At 35.6% G+C, this 18,151-nt stretch overlaps 1 protein-coding gene across 9 annotated transcripts in view; it reads right to left on the reverse strand.

Annotated features, from left to right (window-relative positions):
• VPS13B (vacuolar protein sorting 13 homolog B) overlaps nucleotides 1-18,151 on the reverse strand; it is a 478,367-nt gene that overhangs the window by 417,845 nt on the left and 42,371 nt on the right. For all 9 annotated transcript variants that reach the window (XR_008731554.1, XR_008731556.1, XM_055706070.1 and 6 more), the window contains exons 4-7: nucleotides 10,846-10,969; nucleotides 5,884-6,051; nucleotides 4,527-4,708; nucleotides 220-394 (exon numbers count right to left, since the gene is read on the reverse strand). Coding sequence is in view for 7 of the 9 variants with exons in the window: in XM_055706070.1 (XP_055562045.1) it covers nucleotides 220-394; nucleotides 4,527-4,708; nucleotides 5,884-6,051; nucleotides 10,846-10,969 (649 nt within the window). In the remaining 2 variants the exon portion in view is untranslated. The remainder of the gene's footprint in view (nucleotides 1-219; nucleotides 395-4,526; nucleotides 4,709-5,883; nucleotides 6,052-10,845; nucleotides 10,970-18,151) is intronic.

The following is an 18,151-nucleotide window of genomic DNA, read 5'->3' on the forward strand; positions in this document are numbered from 1 at the left end:
ACCCTGCTGTGTCATAAGTCCTAAAACGGTCCTTTTTGATAAAGTTTAAACTCAATTTACTCAGGACTATCAGAATACTTTTCAGAACATAACATGAAAAAGATGTCATAGCACTACAGAGATGCTTTGCAATGACTAGCCTTGGTCACTTATATTTGTTAAAAACTAAGAAATTCATGTTTTTAACATTTCTTTTCTAAATGTAAAAATTGTATTTACCTGTGATATTTCCCAATATATCTTTAGTGTGGCAAATCAAATCTTCACCTTCCCCATCTTTGAAGTTGCCTATTTCTCCATAATAAAGAGCAATCCCAAGTTGCATTACACGTATAAACATAGGAAGTTGCTGATCAGAGATGGAAAGTTTCAAACTTTCAACTAATGTGTGAATCTATAAGATGAAAGAGAACAAAAAACAAGTTATAACAAAGCTCTGTCATCATTAAAGCCAACTTCTAAACCATACAACAACACATGAATTTTGTAAGTACATTCTAATTTCTAAAAACAAAAGCTGCAGTACAACACAAGGCATGGAGCTGCAAACAATGACTGTCAAAAGCATACACTCTTTGGGTCGCTACACAAGAGATCTTCAGGTTGAAGAGTCAAATGCAATGGATTTTGCATATAAAAAAGTATATATACATATTTTTTTTACAATTGTTATTGAATACATTTCTAAAACATAAGTCACATAAGCACATCTGATTAAACTTTTCATTATAGTTACATAAAAATCTCTGCATGCTAAAGAAAACCTAGGTGTGCTGGTTTTAATATAGAAGGTCCTTCATTTTGGTTCTTTCCCACTCCCAAAATTGCTGCAAGTGGACAAGTAACGGCCTGGGGTGTGGAAAGATTCATTCTAACTAAAGTGCATAAAACTGACTTCTCTGGATATTCCAGTTCAAACATGCAATTAAGCAGTTTTCTCTAAATGAACGCAAGCTTTGTAAGACTGTAATTACTAGGAAGAAAATTTATCCTTCTTAAAATATTTTACCTATTTTATTCAATACTTCAGAATATTGTTATGAGCATGTGATCATGCCACAATGACAAAAACACTTGATAAGAAAGCTACCTTCCATGAAAATAAGAGCTGCATAAAACAAAATTATTGTAATAAAATACTTTCTGTAACATTAGACATATTTCTAGCTCCAGGTCCAGTTTCTAAATATTGTGGATTAAAATAACGGAAATAATAAGGCCAACACTGATATGTGGTTACTTCCAATCTGGTTCAAGGAACATGAAAAATTACCGTAAACAGTACTGCACAACCACAAGCAGGTAGAAATACAATATTAAAATAAATAATTGTATAAAAATATACTATCATACTAAGACCACACTAACAAATTTATCACAGAATGGTGCAGGTTGGAAGGGACCTCTCGTGATCATCTAGTCCAACTCCCCTGCTAACGCAGGTTATATGAGTAAACTAATAAAGCCACAGCCTTACTCATACAGAATGAGTCACAATATAGTATCAGCCATTTAGATGGACTACAGGAGAGATTTTCAGTATCAGAACTCTGCTGCTATTTAAAATTCTCTGAAAGAAAATTGCACATAAAATCCTAATATACATTTTTTACATGAAAAATTAATCCTTTAATACCAATGTTCAGGGCCAGTTGATTATAAGTTACCAATAATAAAACTTGTCTGTGCAGACAGACAACAGGAAGGATAAGGAGTGTAAAACTATCTCAAAATATGGAAAGGAAAAAAAAAAAAAAATTATGTTGTTCAGAAGCCTTTTAAGAAGTCACACAAGGGGCATATTTCATAGTGAAGGACCAGAACACTAGGTAGCACTGCAGCCAATGAACCCACTATATAATTATCTTACACTCCTAGACTTCTTACATGGTACTACCCTCCCACTGTGAGCCTGCTCTTACATTGCCAGTGAAACACATCTGCCCCTCACTAAGTTGCCTCATCTCACTAAAACTGGCAGAAAACTCTTTCTTCTCATCCAGTTAGCCTTCTGTCAACACGGTGAGTTGATTTAGAGGACTGACAGGTGAGACAAATGTCAGTACTGCTGCAAATAGGAAGAGGTAGGACTGACATCCTCAGTGCAAGTCAGTTTGTCTGTCTCATGGTTGTCTCATACCATGATGATTTCAACAAGAACAGCAACACAAAGCTTAAAACTTAAATCATTTTACATATGTTTTGCCTCCTCCTCCCATGTATAGTATTCCCATTCTAAAATTGAAAATAGGAGCTTAACGTTACCAACTTAAAAGCATTCAAATACATATCCAGGTACCCAAGCCCTCCTTTTGAGAAGTCTCAACTTAAACTCATGAAGATCAGTTTGGCCAAAATTTTGCAATAGACAGAGCAGTCAAAATTATACAGGTTATAGAAACATTCTAGTCCCTAACAAGAAAACAAAAGACCACATGCTACTGCAAACATGGAAGTCTTGGAAACTTTCACTCAGGACTGAAAAACAGATGTTCTTTACCAAGAGAACAACACAGAGTATGAAAATTTTCATTATAAAGGTCTTCACAGATTTTGAGAGAAAGACTGTGTGCTGCTTGCTTTTGTCTTTAGCTGGGAAACAAGCCACCAGAACCCAAGCTGCTGGCATTCCATGATCTACCCTTCAGACACCCTGAAGCTACAAAAAATTTATTGCAGTGGAGACTTTAAAAAGCTTGAAGCATCCTTGAATTAATTGCATTAATGAAGTTGTTCTATTTACTGATAGCTGTCTTTACTTCAACTGTAAGAAAACAGAGCTATGTCCATTCAGTATTTTAAAGATGGCCTTTTTTAAAAACTGCACCCTGATCATCCACAGTGCACAATCTCCACGCATACAACAAATCAGAAAGTTAGCAAATGTAAAATTTGTGAGGGTCAACAGGTTTGTAGATCTAATTATTGCATAATGGCACGGTAGTGAAATATTACAAAAGACTTAAGATTAAAAAATTACTACCTTTGGACAATTCTTCTTTGGATCATAACAAACAGTTATTAATTCACTTCAATATTAAACTAGCATCATGTATAAATGTTTTGATTTGAGAACATTTCTGAATATATTCATAAACAGTATTTTATGTTTAAAGATTGAAGAGAAGAAAAAGTAAGGAAAAAATTTAAAAGACAAAATTTAGAAGGAAGACAAAAAGAAAGATAAATTATGTGCAACAAAAAAAAAAAATTCAGACTATATAGAAAAAAGATTAAAGACATCTTGGAACAAAACTAAGCATGCCTTAAAAAAAGGGCAGAGGCAATAAATGACTACCAACAAAGGTAATCAGAAAAGTTTAATACCATTTTAATCAAGTAACTAATGCCTCAGTGCATTCCAGTATGAGTTTTATTTTACGCCAGTTTCCACTAAAAATTTTAAGTAATAATATAATCATTGTCATTTTTACAACAATAGTATCATTTTAAACTATATGGAAGGCTGTGTCAGCATTTCCATTGAACTGTGCTGTCAGAGACTTGCAATCTGATCACAAACTTTTGCTCTGCAAAACTGGTATATAGGACTTCCGCTGGGTACAGATTACTTCTCCAAAATTCACAGAACTGTTCAGCTAGTTTAAAAATCAGGCTTTTTAACAATTACTGTCTAGATGCAGTAATCATACTGTCACCACAGAACGTGAAGACCTTAACTGATGAACTTATAGACAATCATATGACGACTCCTTACTGGAGTTCATATAGATTCTAAATGTAAGGCACATGGTTGAATTCCTAATATCATTTAATATACAAGTTCTTGAATACATAATTTATATATATATATATACACACAAACTAAACTACACACCTGAATATTATTTTTTATTAAAACTTGGGAAAAGCCTATATGAAGTCTGCCTCTTAATTTAAGAGTTCTCAACTAATTTAATTGGCACCACTGGCATTCATTGAGAGGGGGACGGAGGGAAGATGAACCTTACATATTTAGTCTCTCCCACTCTTTTTTTTTTCCCTCCAACCCTCAATTTTGCTTCTGCACTACAAAACATAAGCATGCCACCAGTGCCAGATGTCCACGAGTAATACTGCACCACTGCTCACTAGGAACTGAGCTTGGCTTGCTAATCCATTTCACATGGTTCCCTAAATAGTGTTAATACACTGAAACTTCTTGTTATTTATAAGAGTTTGAACTGCATTTGAAACAGTAAGTAAAAAATCCTCTCCATCTTATTGCAGGCATATTAAAGAATACAGGTTGCGTTTTTTTCTTTACGAGATTGCCTGCAGACATTTTTTTTTTTCCTTATAATTATTGTTCTGTTTTAAAACTTCAGGAAAAACAGAAAAGCTTAGACAGTAATAGCTTACATGCTATTACTGTACATAGACTAATTGCATCATATGAATAAAAAAATCAAAAAAACCTCTCCTTTAACAAAAACTGCATTAGCTTTTCATTTTACATTTCAAAGTATATTTTGAAAAACTCAGCTTCACAAATGAGTAGCAAAAAAATTATTTTGGATACCTACTTTAATAATAGATGGCATTTTGGAGTTGAGGTTGTCATAAGTAAAATGCATACGAGTCTTGAAGGAACATTTGTAGAGCAGAGGTTCCTGGTAAAATTCAATTTTACCACTAGCATTTCTCTTATCAAGACATACTGTGCAGTCAGAGAAGTTGATCATCTTTCTCAGTACCAGATCGGTGGCTTTTAAAACAAGTATATAGGTTAAAAAAACATACTGCATAAGAAAACACATTTATGCATAACTTATTTTATCTAGAATAAAAGAAATCAAGATAATTGTGTAGTCATTATTTAAATCATCAGCAGAGTACTTAAATTAAATTATTGTCTTCAGTCACTTAAGCATCATAGACTTTTTCAGCTGAATACTTTAAAAGTGAGGACTAATTAGTTACATGCAACTCAAATTTTAATCCATTCACTATGCCTCAGACCTGTTTATAAAATACGAGTACTGCTTCACGTGCAAGCATAAGACCAAATATTATTCTCATTATTCTCCCAGAAGGTCTTGCATATTTTCCCCAAAAGATTTCTTTAAAATCTTCCAAAGTAAACAAGAGCTATTATAGTAATCTTAACATGAAACATATATTGTAATTTTGACATATTAGTTTCTAATAATTTTAGCCAGAACAAAGAGATCGGTCCAGTGGTCAGGAAACCATACATTACATTCCCCAATCCACTGGAGATCTTCCGTGTGATCTTGAAATATTCTTACTGTGCCCAAATTCCACCTCTGCCAAATGTCAGTAAGAACACCTAGACTGATAGGTGAATGTTGGTAATTTAAAAACTGAGACATTCAGATACTGCAGACCAAGATAAAAATCAAGAAGTAGGGTGGGTTTTTTCCTGAAAACATGCAGCATAACAAAGCCTATCTTGCACTTTGTATGCCACACTCACTACAGTGCAGCATGTTTTACTATCTCTCTAGCCAGCCTGTTTAAAGAATTTTAAGGTCATCACAAACAATTACACTGGAATGCCTTAAGATGCCACTGCACATTCACAAAAACAGAAACAGATTGCCTAAGCACTCACTGCTACCCACAAGCACAAAATATAATGTAATCACAAAAGGATGACAAGTATGAGCAGAGAGGACTACAAAACACTCTATATAATTATATGTGATTGTACAAGTATGCGTTAAGAATCAATTTATATTATTATAATTGACTCTAATACGAAGGACAAGGGAAAAACTGTTAAGAAATGAAGACAGGCAGAAAGTATCTTCCTTTCAACATAAAAAGCCAATTTTATTACACTTGCAAATTTCCAGATTATTTTAAAAGTACCTCCACTGGGATTACATAAAACCAACAACAACAAAAATTTCTCACCAGATATGTCCATAAATGCTCGATCCCAAAACTCATCCACTGTATAGCATTCTGCAGAAGTGATGTTGACTGACAGAACAATATCATCCTCCACATACTTTAATATGAGATTGTTGATCACAATGTTGACATTGTTTACAACACGCCTAATCAAACTCTGAACATAACCTGTAAAACAAAACAAATTCTTAGGAGCTGTAAGGAAGACATGGTCCCAAATTCATTTATTCCTGAAGTCACCATTTCCAACTTGTATTCGTTTTTTAAATCAAAATAAAGTAAGTATCATTGTCCTTTATTTATCAAAAAAGTCACAGGACTTAAAACGTTAACAATCAGTGCAGTTAAATCTATCAGAATCCTGGAAAAGCAATAAACTGTAGGGAAAAAAATTTGTAAATACCAGGAATATAATATAGTACAAGAGATGAATTTTTGGTGGCATCAATCAACTTTCAAACTAATTAAGAAAACAGAAGACTCTGGATTTTTGTAGACAAAGAATTTAAATTACTAACTTCTTTACTTGGAAGATATTTAGAAATAAGTTTGGAAAAATCAAACAACAGTTGCTAGGTTACTTTTCAAGTGTTCATATATTACACTTATTTGCCCCCTCACTTATTTTTTGTAAGTTAACTAAACATTAAATACGCCTAGTACCTTTTCTCACTCTAAAAGCTAATATATCCACATCATGCTCAGTAAGACCCCTGTGAGGTATAACAAAATCAGTTTCTGTCAACAACCCAAATAGCAAGCACCTGCACTGAAGTCTGTTGGGAACAAATTAATTTAAATTTTTTCAGACATAATGTGATTGGAAAAATGATCTTGCCTGTGAGCTCCCAGTATGCAGTAAACATTCATATTTTACCAATATGGTAAAGAAATTAAATACTACCCATATTCATGTTTTACGTATACTAAATGTAACTATGAAGCTAACTTGTTTGTGCTAGAAAAAAGAAAAAAAAACCACACAAACCAGGACTTAAAATCTCTGTTATTTAAAATTTATAACATTACTCACATTTTATCCAAAAATGTGTTTAATACATGCTATAGAGTTCTAGTTTGGTAACTGTGCTGAATAAAGGCAATTAACAATATACAGTTTTCAAAAGCTAGCAATAAATGAGACTCACTTATATCAACAATTGCAATTCATATAAAACTTAAAATGAACATTGAAACATCGTGAGATCAATAACAGCAGACTCACTTTGTTACTTCCATTTTACTCTCCTTCTTCTAGATAGTCATCATTTTCACACTCAAATATTACTTTCACCTTGAAGTATATGGAACATTTTACCATTACTTAAGTGATTTCCTCGAGTTCCACAATTGCATACTTACACAGTTGACATAAGACATTTTCCTTTCTCAGCGTTCAAAGCCTCCAATCTCTTCTTTTATTAAATGCAAAAGATTCTTTCAGCTACCATTAGCAGATTATTTTGATTTTGAACATGTACATTTCTATGTTTTAAAAGTATTTAAATATTAAAATCTTAATTGTAAAACAGATATCTCATTTCTTACCGTAACTCAGCTTTCTTAATTTTATACTGTTCTTGAGCATACATCACCCTTTGAGGTAAGCTACTTGCAACAGGACAGAACTAGCCTTTTAACATCTCCCACTAGGATTATAATCGTATTAGAATAAAATCTCTAAAATTTTTAGACCATTGTCTACAGAAAGAGGAAATTCAGAAATGCAGCGGAAGTCAAAATTTTGACAGCTTATACTGTCAGATTTCTAACAAAGTGAATTTACCTTTTTTGCATATCAATCCTAAAATATTACAGTAACTAGGTTTTAGGAATTTTCTCACCGACTTCTTAAAATGGTAACTTATTTTTAGGTTATATGAATTCAGAAAACCAGATGGATTATTTCAATAATTAAGGGACATAAGAGACCCATATTCATCACCGGAGCAGTGTAAACTGACCTGTGGATAAATAGAAGCTGGCACAAAGCATTTAGTTGCTTTTAAGTTCAGCATAGAAATGTTTTGCAGACTATGTAACTAGTGACTATAAAATCATAACCAGTAATTTAATTACTATTTTAAAGCAAGCTACTAATTTCATTGAGGTGAAGCTGTCCCTATGCAGCTGCAGAGTTTTTTGGATATCCTACTTTCAAGGGTCTTTCAAAGTCAATCTGATTTATGTTTTCCTTCTGTGAATGACAAACACTACAATTCCAGCAACATAGCTGGAGGAAGGGGACAAAAACAAAACAAAAAAAAGCAAAACAACCCACACCCAACCAAAAGAAACCAACCAACAAGTTCTGAATACTGCTAAAAACTATCAGTAGGAGAAGAGCAACAATTCTTTCATGTGTCCTTTTGCCCAAAAGCATGAAAGAAGGAACAGAATTATATCTTCCAAATGAAACTGGGGTCATAGATTTGAAACAAACTTTTTTTTTCCACACTTCTGCAAGGCATTTACAAACTACTGGCACAGTATATTGTTAAAAATACCGTACAGGTACCAGATGTCTAATTAAGTTTATCTTCAAATATACTAGAATCAGATTCTCATGAGTGAGGATCAGTCTTTTAAGAAAATTAATATAAATTGTAATTCTTACTATTCAAAACAAAGTAACAAGAACATCAACAAGTTCATGTAAAACACGGGGGGGGGGGGGGGGGGGGGACGACGGGTGTTTAAAAAAAAGGGTTGTTTTAAGTACAAGTGGGAAAAAAACAGGTGGAGGTTGCTTCTTATTCCTGTAGTTTTTAAGTATCTATGACCATCTTTTCACCTAGAATTCAGGTATTCTATGATGAAGTGACTAAAAATATCAGAAAAATCTGTAGAGGTAAATCCTCTCCCGAGGTAAAAATCCACATGTATGCTTTTTCCAAGTTTTCCAGTACCCAGCAGGCTGCACTGCACAGTAATAACTACAACTGCAGTTCCAGATCCAACTCTCCAAAACATGGTAGTACTACACTTGATATCATCAGACTGGTCACATCTAAATACCTTACGTTTAGCAGTGCTCTATTATTACCAAGGCTTTATCTTTAGCTAAGCTTTAACCAGCTCCATCTCTAAGAATAGCGGAGCTAAAGAACAAATCTTTCAACAAATTACAACAGTAGCATAACGCCTATGTCCTCCGAAATCAAACAAATTAAGCAGATGACTCAACATCTTACTAAAACCCAGGACGTGCAAGTAAAAGCTTAGCAAAGCATATCCTATACCACAGAGAATAGAATCTTCCTATAAGGAGGCCTCTAGTCCTCATGGAAGCTGTTTACTACATAGAACCTCTATATTAAACAGCGTTATTTATGCGTCAAAAAAAACCCACAACCAATTGTATTTAGAGAACTTCACCACACGGAAAATAAATCACAGTCCATTCAATAAGGTAAGATTTCACTACTGCCCTCTGAATCATTAGACTTCCCTACCCACACAGTCTATACAGCTGCAGAAGCAATGTGATTACAATGAAGGAGGTGATACTGCCTTACAGTTTCACAGAATCACAAAGTACATAGACAGAATCTATCAAATAATAATATAGGAAGGCATCAGACCTGGTAATTTGCTACGGTACTGCAAATACAAGATGTGCAACTCATATGAGCACACTTATTAAGAACCACAACTATTCATAAAAGACAACACTCAAACCAATTTTCAATGCACATCTTGCATCTGGATCTGTGGAAGCACATACCTTTTGAAATGTTTTAACTTCATCAGATGTTGACATTACAACAAGCAGACCTCCAGCCTTTCACTAAGACCACACCTTTCTGGAAGGTCCACAGGTAACCCTGACAGAAACAACCTTGGGCAACCAAAACCCTAAAACTGTCACTGAAGGCAACATAGCCATCTAATTCTTTGGCAAGCCTTTGATTCCAGTTGTTCAAGGTGAGACCCAAAGAACCAAAGCCAAGGCACTGGCAGAGCTGCAGTGCTGTCCATGGTAGGAAATGGTGGATGCCAAGAGTCCTGCAAATCCAAGCTACTGGAGTTTATTGGACGTCAGAGCTTTGAGAGCCTCCAAACTTGGCTCCTCAAGTACTCATTCCAAAGCAAGATGATACTTTGTAGTATATAATATTCCACACACTAAATTACAATGTTCTCCTTTGTTCAAGGCAAGTATAAACTTTCTCTTAACGAAAGACAGGAAAAAAGCCTAACACAAAACTGTCACATCTTGTAACCCTTCTAAAATGACATGCCACGAGAAGCCAAACTGCAGTTCCTCCCAGTACTCTCCAGTTTCATTTTTCTACACAAAAAAACACTCCCAAGTTTCTGTGCAAACTCAGAATCAACAGTAATCATACATATAGTTCCTCAGACATTTTTTTATCATAGAAATACCTCCAAGTTCAATTGAGCCGAATTCAGGGCCAGGGTGAGGGTAAGGGGGGAAAGTGGTGACCACCAGTAGGTAAAGACCTCTATAAGAAACATCTTTCAGAATTAATACTCTCAAACCCTTATAAAGGAAGAACCTTACCTTTCAAACAACTCTATAAGAATCTCAAAACAAAATGTCTGAAAACATACAAGAAACAGCTTAATGTGAACCACTGAGCAGTTAATGAGCAGTAGAAAACAGAGTGATCTGAAACAGAAGAACCGGAGTAGCAGAAGATAAAAATCCAACACACTACCCCTGTAGTATGTTTCTCACACTGATCTAACTTGTGTTATAAACTAGTTCTGTAAATTTAAAAATTCAACAAAATGGAAGGAAAAAGATAAAAGGATTAACTATGGTTTTTTGCAATGTGGTTCCATTTCATAATATTTGTGTATTTCACTCACCTTTACGTGATTTGTAGGTGGAGAGAAATATAGCAGTTTAACTTAGACACTGTGGTCACCTGAATGAAATTTAGGTATTTTCTATAACTTCAATACAATCCAGCTTCTGAAATTACGGATTACCTGGAGGTAAATCGGAGTCAGGAGAAGCAGACTGCTGAACTCGTCGTGGTTTTACTGCTGACTTGATGCTTTCTGTGGTACTGCGGTTTGTTGAACTGGAACCACAACTTTCATGGTCTTCTTGCTAAAAAGAACAGAAAGCAACTGAGTCAACCAAACACAAATAAAATAAATGTGGGGAGAATGACTTGGTAAAGGTTTGGTAAATGAAACTTCTGTTGCTGTTTTCCCATCAATTCAATCCTGTACACGCGTCTAACTACAGAAAGTATTACAAAACAAGCTGGGCAACATAAAAAATTATTTATAATTAATATTTTCACTTTTATTTAAAAAAACCCAAACACCTCAGTCAATTATTAATTTCAACAGAACACATTTCATCTAGTTGCATTTCTGCTGAAACATTCCTTCAAAGACAGTGCCTTGCAGACTACCAAAACAAATATGAGAAACTACTGAATTTTATGAGCTTACATGCCTGCTCATGCAACCAGCTCAGACAGTTCCAAGATATCAGTCATGTCCTTCCTAATATAGCTAACTGAAGCCAGTTCACAGAACAAAGTATTTTTGCATATTTCTAAAACAGTAAAACATGGCCCCAGAAAAGATAAGTGAACAGAGGGAACCAGCTCATCTTGAGCTTTTATACTGCTTACTCACCTTAAGGAATTCAGAAGCAGGAAACATGGCTCAATTAGATAATATGATATAAGCCTTACAAGTTGAAATTCGCATACACAAGATCTTAATTAGCTGAATTCAGAGTTTTAAATACCCCACTAATATTCCCATTACATTCCAGAATGACAGTTTAACTACAAGACTCAAGTGCAAGAAAGCCAAGAAAAGTAACGCAAATATTCTTTAGAAAAGCAAGTTAGAGAGGAAGCAAATTCTTACAACTTTTGATCCAAGCCAAATTATCTCTCAGTAGATGTAGTCTTTTGCAGAGAAAGAGTGAAACGCTCTCTGGGTCATAGCACTATTAGGATCATGCAACATGTTCACAAGAAGGCGGCTTTGGGGAACAAATGTCAAGTACTGCAATATGAAGCTATAATATTCTTAAGTCCTCTAACCACCAAAAAGCAAACAGCTTACAGTGCTGTGTTTTTCTACAGGATAGATTATGTGTTTCCCTGTACACTAGCTAGCATTTTAAATCATCTCAGAGAAATTACAAAATGGAATCTTCACATTACTTGCTTCTTAATTTTTTTTTGCAATACAAAAAAAAAGTTACATGTAATGATACATTTCAAGTAGAAGTCTACAACTTCAAAAACACTTGAAAACAGTTTCTTCCCTTCCACTCCATGTAAAGAAAAAGAGAATGCAAAGGAAAATTCTCTGATAAAGTGGAAACACCAATTCACTAAGACAACAAAAAAAAAAAAAAAAAAAAAAAAAAAGCAAGATAATCTTAGCCTGGGGAGGAGAGGGAATAGAAGACTGAACTTATTTGGAGAAATTGCTGAAGACAAACCCATTCATACTTTAGAAGGGTAGAAGACAGCTTCTAAAGGAGGGTGAGCTACAATAAAGTATTTGAGGTTTTCCAGACATCAATCCAGTATTGAAATGAGCTGTTTCTTGATTTTTATTTTATGGTTAATTGGCCATTTCATTCATAGAGGAGTTTCCCATTCCAACGCATGAAAAAATGAAACGGGTGTTAAGCATAAACTCTGTTTGGAGGGCATTTGTTTGCTTTCTTATCTCTGAGAACTTTCTGATGCTTTTCATCGAGGAAAAAGTCTCCTGAAGACTCTCTCAGAATTTTAACTACAGTGCAATTTCATTAGAAAGCCACCCCTTTCTTCATGGCATACCTGAGCAATAACAACAGCTTTTGCTTTATTTTTAAACCAAGGGTGATGAAAGTCTGTTCATCAGCATGTATACTTTCTAATGAGAAAGGCTCACCTCTCCTTCATGTCTCCAGGTTACTGAGAATTAGATCATAGACTCTTAAGCTAAACTTTTTGAAATATCTTCTAACCATACCCTCTGCCTTGGAAATTAGTTCACATGTAGCATGAAAATATTTTTTTCAGATGAGTCACCATACTGCTATTTATTTTTCGATTTTTTTTTAAAAAAAAAAAACTAAAAAAACCACATGAGACATCAGTGTGATCAAACACCTCAATTAACACATTTCCTTCTTTCCTCTCAGTTGTGGATTGTACAGAATGCTGCGGTGCAATTATTTAACGATTTGATCTGATAGGATCACACTTATGCTTGCCTCTTAATATCTATGTTGGCTATAAGAAAACGAAAGGGCAGGCAGGGGTATGGGGAAGGCGTTCTATTTTTGGAGTGCTGACTGTGTGAAGCCTGACTACGTTCAGGTTTAACTTTTCTATCTGTGTAGTTACACAATCAATCTTCTCATAACTTCACGCAAAATCTATGCAACGTTTTAGTAATACTGTATATGATTAAAGCTTAAATATGATGTAAGAGTGGTTTAAGCTTTTACCACTTTCATAAGAGTTAGGAATACACACCAGCACACTAGGCTGGGGGTGTGGGGGGGTGTTTGTTTTAAAGGAAAGGAGCAGAAAACTCTTAGATTGTGCTAATTTTGAAAGAAAGTCTCAAATCTTAACCTAGAAATAAATTCAATACAATAACCTTTTTATACTTCCCTGAGCCACAAGTCTGTTGTGGTGGAAAATGGTTTCAATCATTTAGAGAAAGTTGGACCTAAGTGTAATCAAAACAAAAAATTTACATGTTCCAAGATGGTGCCAAAATGCAACACAAAATTTTATCTCAGAAATATACCTATGTGACTTAAACCACATGAAATAACACAGCACACGTACTTTAAAGCAGAATTCAACCTGACCACACATTTGAAAAACATTTTTTTCATCCTGGACAATATCCATTCGTCTCCTTACATTACGCAATTATTAAAAACGTTTGAGCTGCATGCAGCTTTTTTGAGCATGCACACCAACCGCTTTTCACAACAGCTATTGATACATTACAAAACAAACATTGCATTCTTTAATCACCAGAAGATAACAGTGGCCACGACCTTATAGGAACTACATTCCTTTGTATGCGTATATCCAAAAGCTTTCTGCATCTGCACGCTTCTGCTCAACGTTAACTTTAAGAGTACACTATTAATTTTTCAAACATGTGGCTGTCTCATAAGCCCAGAACTAAAACATGTTCATTAAAGAGATGGGAAAAAGTTCCAAGCAAACTGCCAAAACTAGCATAATTATGAAACTATTTAACACTGGAACCAACTAGAGTCACACACTGTGTCTAGATCACAGTGATGTCATCAGAAACACCCAGCCAAAAGGCACTAAAACTACTGCGCTCCCATAAATCCACCTCACACCAGACGACAAACATTTTAAAGTTGAAGTCAAAATTATACTGGGGGTGGGAAGGGAGTTACATTCTAAAAGTGCTAATAACTATAGTTACAGCATGAGATTTGGTAAATGCCTGTTCATTTGAGCATTAACAAGAGTGACTCCAAACAACAGTCACAAAAGTGGAAAACTAAAAATACTCATGATGTATCTAGAGAGATGACTTGTAACGAAAATAACAGTCACAAAAATATCTTTTCCCACTAACTTGCATCATAAGTAAAGCCTAAATACCTAAAAAATTTAACATGAAGTCCAGCTTACGGGTGGTGTTATACAAATACACCTTGAATCGGGACAAACAGAAATTTGCACAACCAGGCTCCTTTTTCCCTTTTGGCAAATGTGTCTGACCAGGTACTCAGCTGAAGCACTTTTATAGAGCACTATGGTTACTTCTAAAACCATGCAAGTCACAAGTAACGAGCTAGACACCTAGGCTAGTAAGTTTACATGCGAGTTCCTCAGTCAGTTTTCTACTGCAATATGAAACAGTTATTGCAAGACTTAAAGCAAATTACAATTGACAACACCTGAACACACAATAGATGAGGCTTATTATGATCTTTCCTAATAAGTGGAATTTATCATCTTCATTCATTACTCTGTTTTCTACATTTAAAATACGTAGTTGTTCTTCTCTTTAAAAAGAGAATTTCTCATTTTAAAATACATATAAACTATTTAATATGCAAGACTTCCAAAATGCCTCTTAAGTATGCTTAATGAGAAAATAATGTTTTCTCTTGGGAATCACTTAGCTATTTATGCAAATATTGTCCCTCTGCTTTCATCAAATCAAGTTAAAGAAAACAGAGTTCTTAAAAAACACACATAGGAAAATGTGTAAAACCAACCGCTATGAATTAAAATTCTAAAACCCAAACCCAGCTTAAGTACCTACTGCACAACCTTGCAGAGAGTTCTCCATCACCATTTTCTATCTTCCTCTACAAAATTTTGCCTTTTCTGATCCTTTGTCATTTCTAAAACAATGAGCTTAATATTCTTTACAAACCAGTAAAAGATACCTATTTCTATTGCTGTAAAGCATATCTTAAAGTTGCAAGATGCAAAAACCGCAAGAGAGGAACTTATTTCCCACTAGTAGACTGTGCTTATACGACTACATAGTTAGCTGCCTGTGGCAAGACTAAAGTAATATTCAGAATGAATTCATTTTAGCAAGGCCTTTGATACAGTCTTACGCACAGACCTTATTCCCAAACTGTTGAGACACCAGCTGAATAGTGGGAGATAAGTTGGGTGAAAAAGTGGCTGGATTACTGGGTTCAAAGGGTCCAACTGGTGGCTGGTTACTTGTGGCATCCTTCAGGGATCAGTACCAAGCCCACGGTGTTTGACAGGCTTATTAAGGACCTGGAAGATGGAACAGAGCGCACCCTCAGCAAGGCTGTGGATGGTACCAACCTAGGGGAAGGAGCTGAGGGCCAGAGCTGCTATTGATAGGGTCCTGGAGAGGCTGAAGAAATGGGCTGTCAGGAACTCAGCGAAGTCCAGACGAGAACACCAAGCGCCATGCCTGCAATGGAGGTACTCTGTGGAACCCTACAGACTAAAAACCAAACTGCTAGAGAGCAGCTTTGCAGAAAAGAATCCAAGGGTCCCGAGGTCAGCATGCTGAACGTGAGCCAGCAGTGTGCCCTTGCTGCAAAGGCAGCCAACTGTGTGGTGGGGCGTGTCAGCAAGAGTGAAGCCAGGGTCATGATTCTTCCCCTCTCTTTGACCCCTGGGAGACACTGTGTGGAGTACTGCACCCCATCCAAGGCCCTCCAGAACAAGAAGAACATGGATGTACCAGAACCAAAATCCAATGGAGAGCTACCATGGTGGTTAGGGGGATGGGGCACATAAGTTCTCCCTCAGGGGAGACAGAGACAACTGCAGCTGCTGAGCGTGGAGAAAGGAGATCCCACTGCTGTCTGCAGCTACCTGATGGGAGGGTACAGAGAAGAAGCAGCCAGACTCTGTGTCTGTTGCCACTCATCTTCTCACGGTACGCCTCTGACAAATCTGAAATACAGGCAATTCCAAGCAAGGCAAAAACTTTTTCACCAGGAGGGTAATCAAGTATTAGAACAGGCTGCCCAGAGAGGTGATGGGAGTTTCCGTCCTTGGAGCTATTCAGCATTTGACCGGTGACACCCTGGAGCAACCTGCTCTAATTGGACTTGCTTTGGGCATGAGGTTGGAATAGTTCATCTCCAGACAGCATCCCAAACTGCTCTATGATTTCTCTCCATGCAAAAATGAAACAAAAAGCAATACAAGTTTTTAAAAATGTTCTCTTAAAATTACACTACAAGTTTTACTAAAACTGTAAGCACTAAGATGTTGGTTTCAAAAAGGTATCTATGTTCCATTGCTGTACAACTGTCAATATGCATTATATACATACACGTACACAAATTAATTCATACTACACCTCTGTCTAAACTTGCAGCGACACTTCTGCTGGCTAGCACAGGTAGACCAATACTTACAAACGAGTAATCAACCTTAATACAGCCTCAATAATTTCACTGCACAGTTATGCTGCAAAGAAGATTTTACTAAGAGTTAACGACAAACAGCAACAGAAAATGAATTTAATTATTTTTCTAGTGAACAGCAAACTAGATGCATAACAACACTGAAACAGAAAAATCAGTGACCTAAACATGACACCTGTAAATCTTCTGGAAGGTATGAGTTAATAGTCTAATGCACACTAACTTTAAAATTATATACATATATGCATACTTAAAAATAATGATATAAAAATACTGAAAAGAAGATCTAGCCAAATCAGACTGTGCTACTATTTTGTAGAATAATTAAGGAGTTCACACATACTTCAGTGTGAGTACTCAGACGATAAGCTCCGTCTTTCTCTAAGGCAGATGAGAACATGATGCAAGGTCTTTATTTTCCTACTTAGGGTGGTTTTTTTACAGTACTATTTCATGTAGACACATGTCCAAAGTCAACTCCTTAATTTACGTACTATGAAGAAGTACCAAGGAATTTGGGGCAGAGGTGCAGTGGCAAAGCACCTTGATGAGTAGGGAGAATAAACACTGATAACCTGGTTAAGAATAATGGACAAAAATGGAGCAATAAGAAATAATTTAACAAGGTGTTAGCAGGCATTTGCATCTTGTTGCATCAGAGAAACTAATGGTAGCAGTGACCAGCAAGGCACACTAAGATACCTGCACTAGATCAGGAAGTTACATACATCTCTCAGTCTGTTATCAGCTTTATTAATTCTCTATTAGCATAGCACAATGCACTCTGAAATAGAAGTATCAGTTAAAAAAAAACCATGTCAAAGCTGTGGACAGATTAAAATGCTGCCACAGCAGCCCCAAATGAAAACCAAGAAGCCTGTGGTATGTCTGTTGCACTGATACTGCAGGATGTGTGTTTTGTGTGTATTGATTCCCGGGCAATAGCATCTCCCTGTGATGCTGCTACTGTTTTGATTAGCTGATTATCTGAGGTATTTGGGAGGAACATGCTTTTGTTTACAACAGGGAGCTGTCAAGAGTCTGAAAGCCTATGATGAAGCCATAGAGCCAAACATAAATAAAACAGGCTATTCCCACTAAGTGCTCCTCAGAAATATACCTCAATTTCTCAACAACAAAGACAAGAGAAGAAATAAAATTACTTTGCAAGTTATTGTGAGGGAAGTGACTTGTACAAATATCTTCTTCATATTTTTTTAAAAAAATTATATTATAAACTGCTAGCTGAAAATCCAGTAAAGTTTTTGATACATTTACTTTGGTTTTTAAATAATTATGAGGCCAACTACCATGATGTAAGTGCTTTTAAATAGAAATAACTCAAAATGGCTTTTCTGCAATTTCTCCTAGGAGAAG

Source organism: Falco cherrug, chromosome 3 (genome assembly GCF_023634085.1).
Source record: "Falco cherrug isolate bFalChe1 chromosome 3, bFalChe1.pri, whole genome shotgun sequence".
In the NCBI taxonomy this organism is placed as follows: Eukaryota; Metazoa; Chordata; class Aves; order Falconiformes; family Falconidae; genus Falco; species Falco cherrug.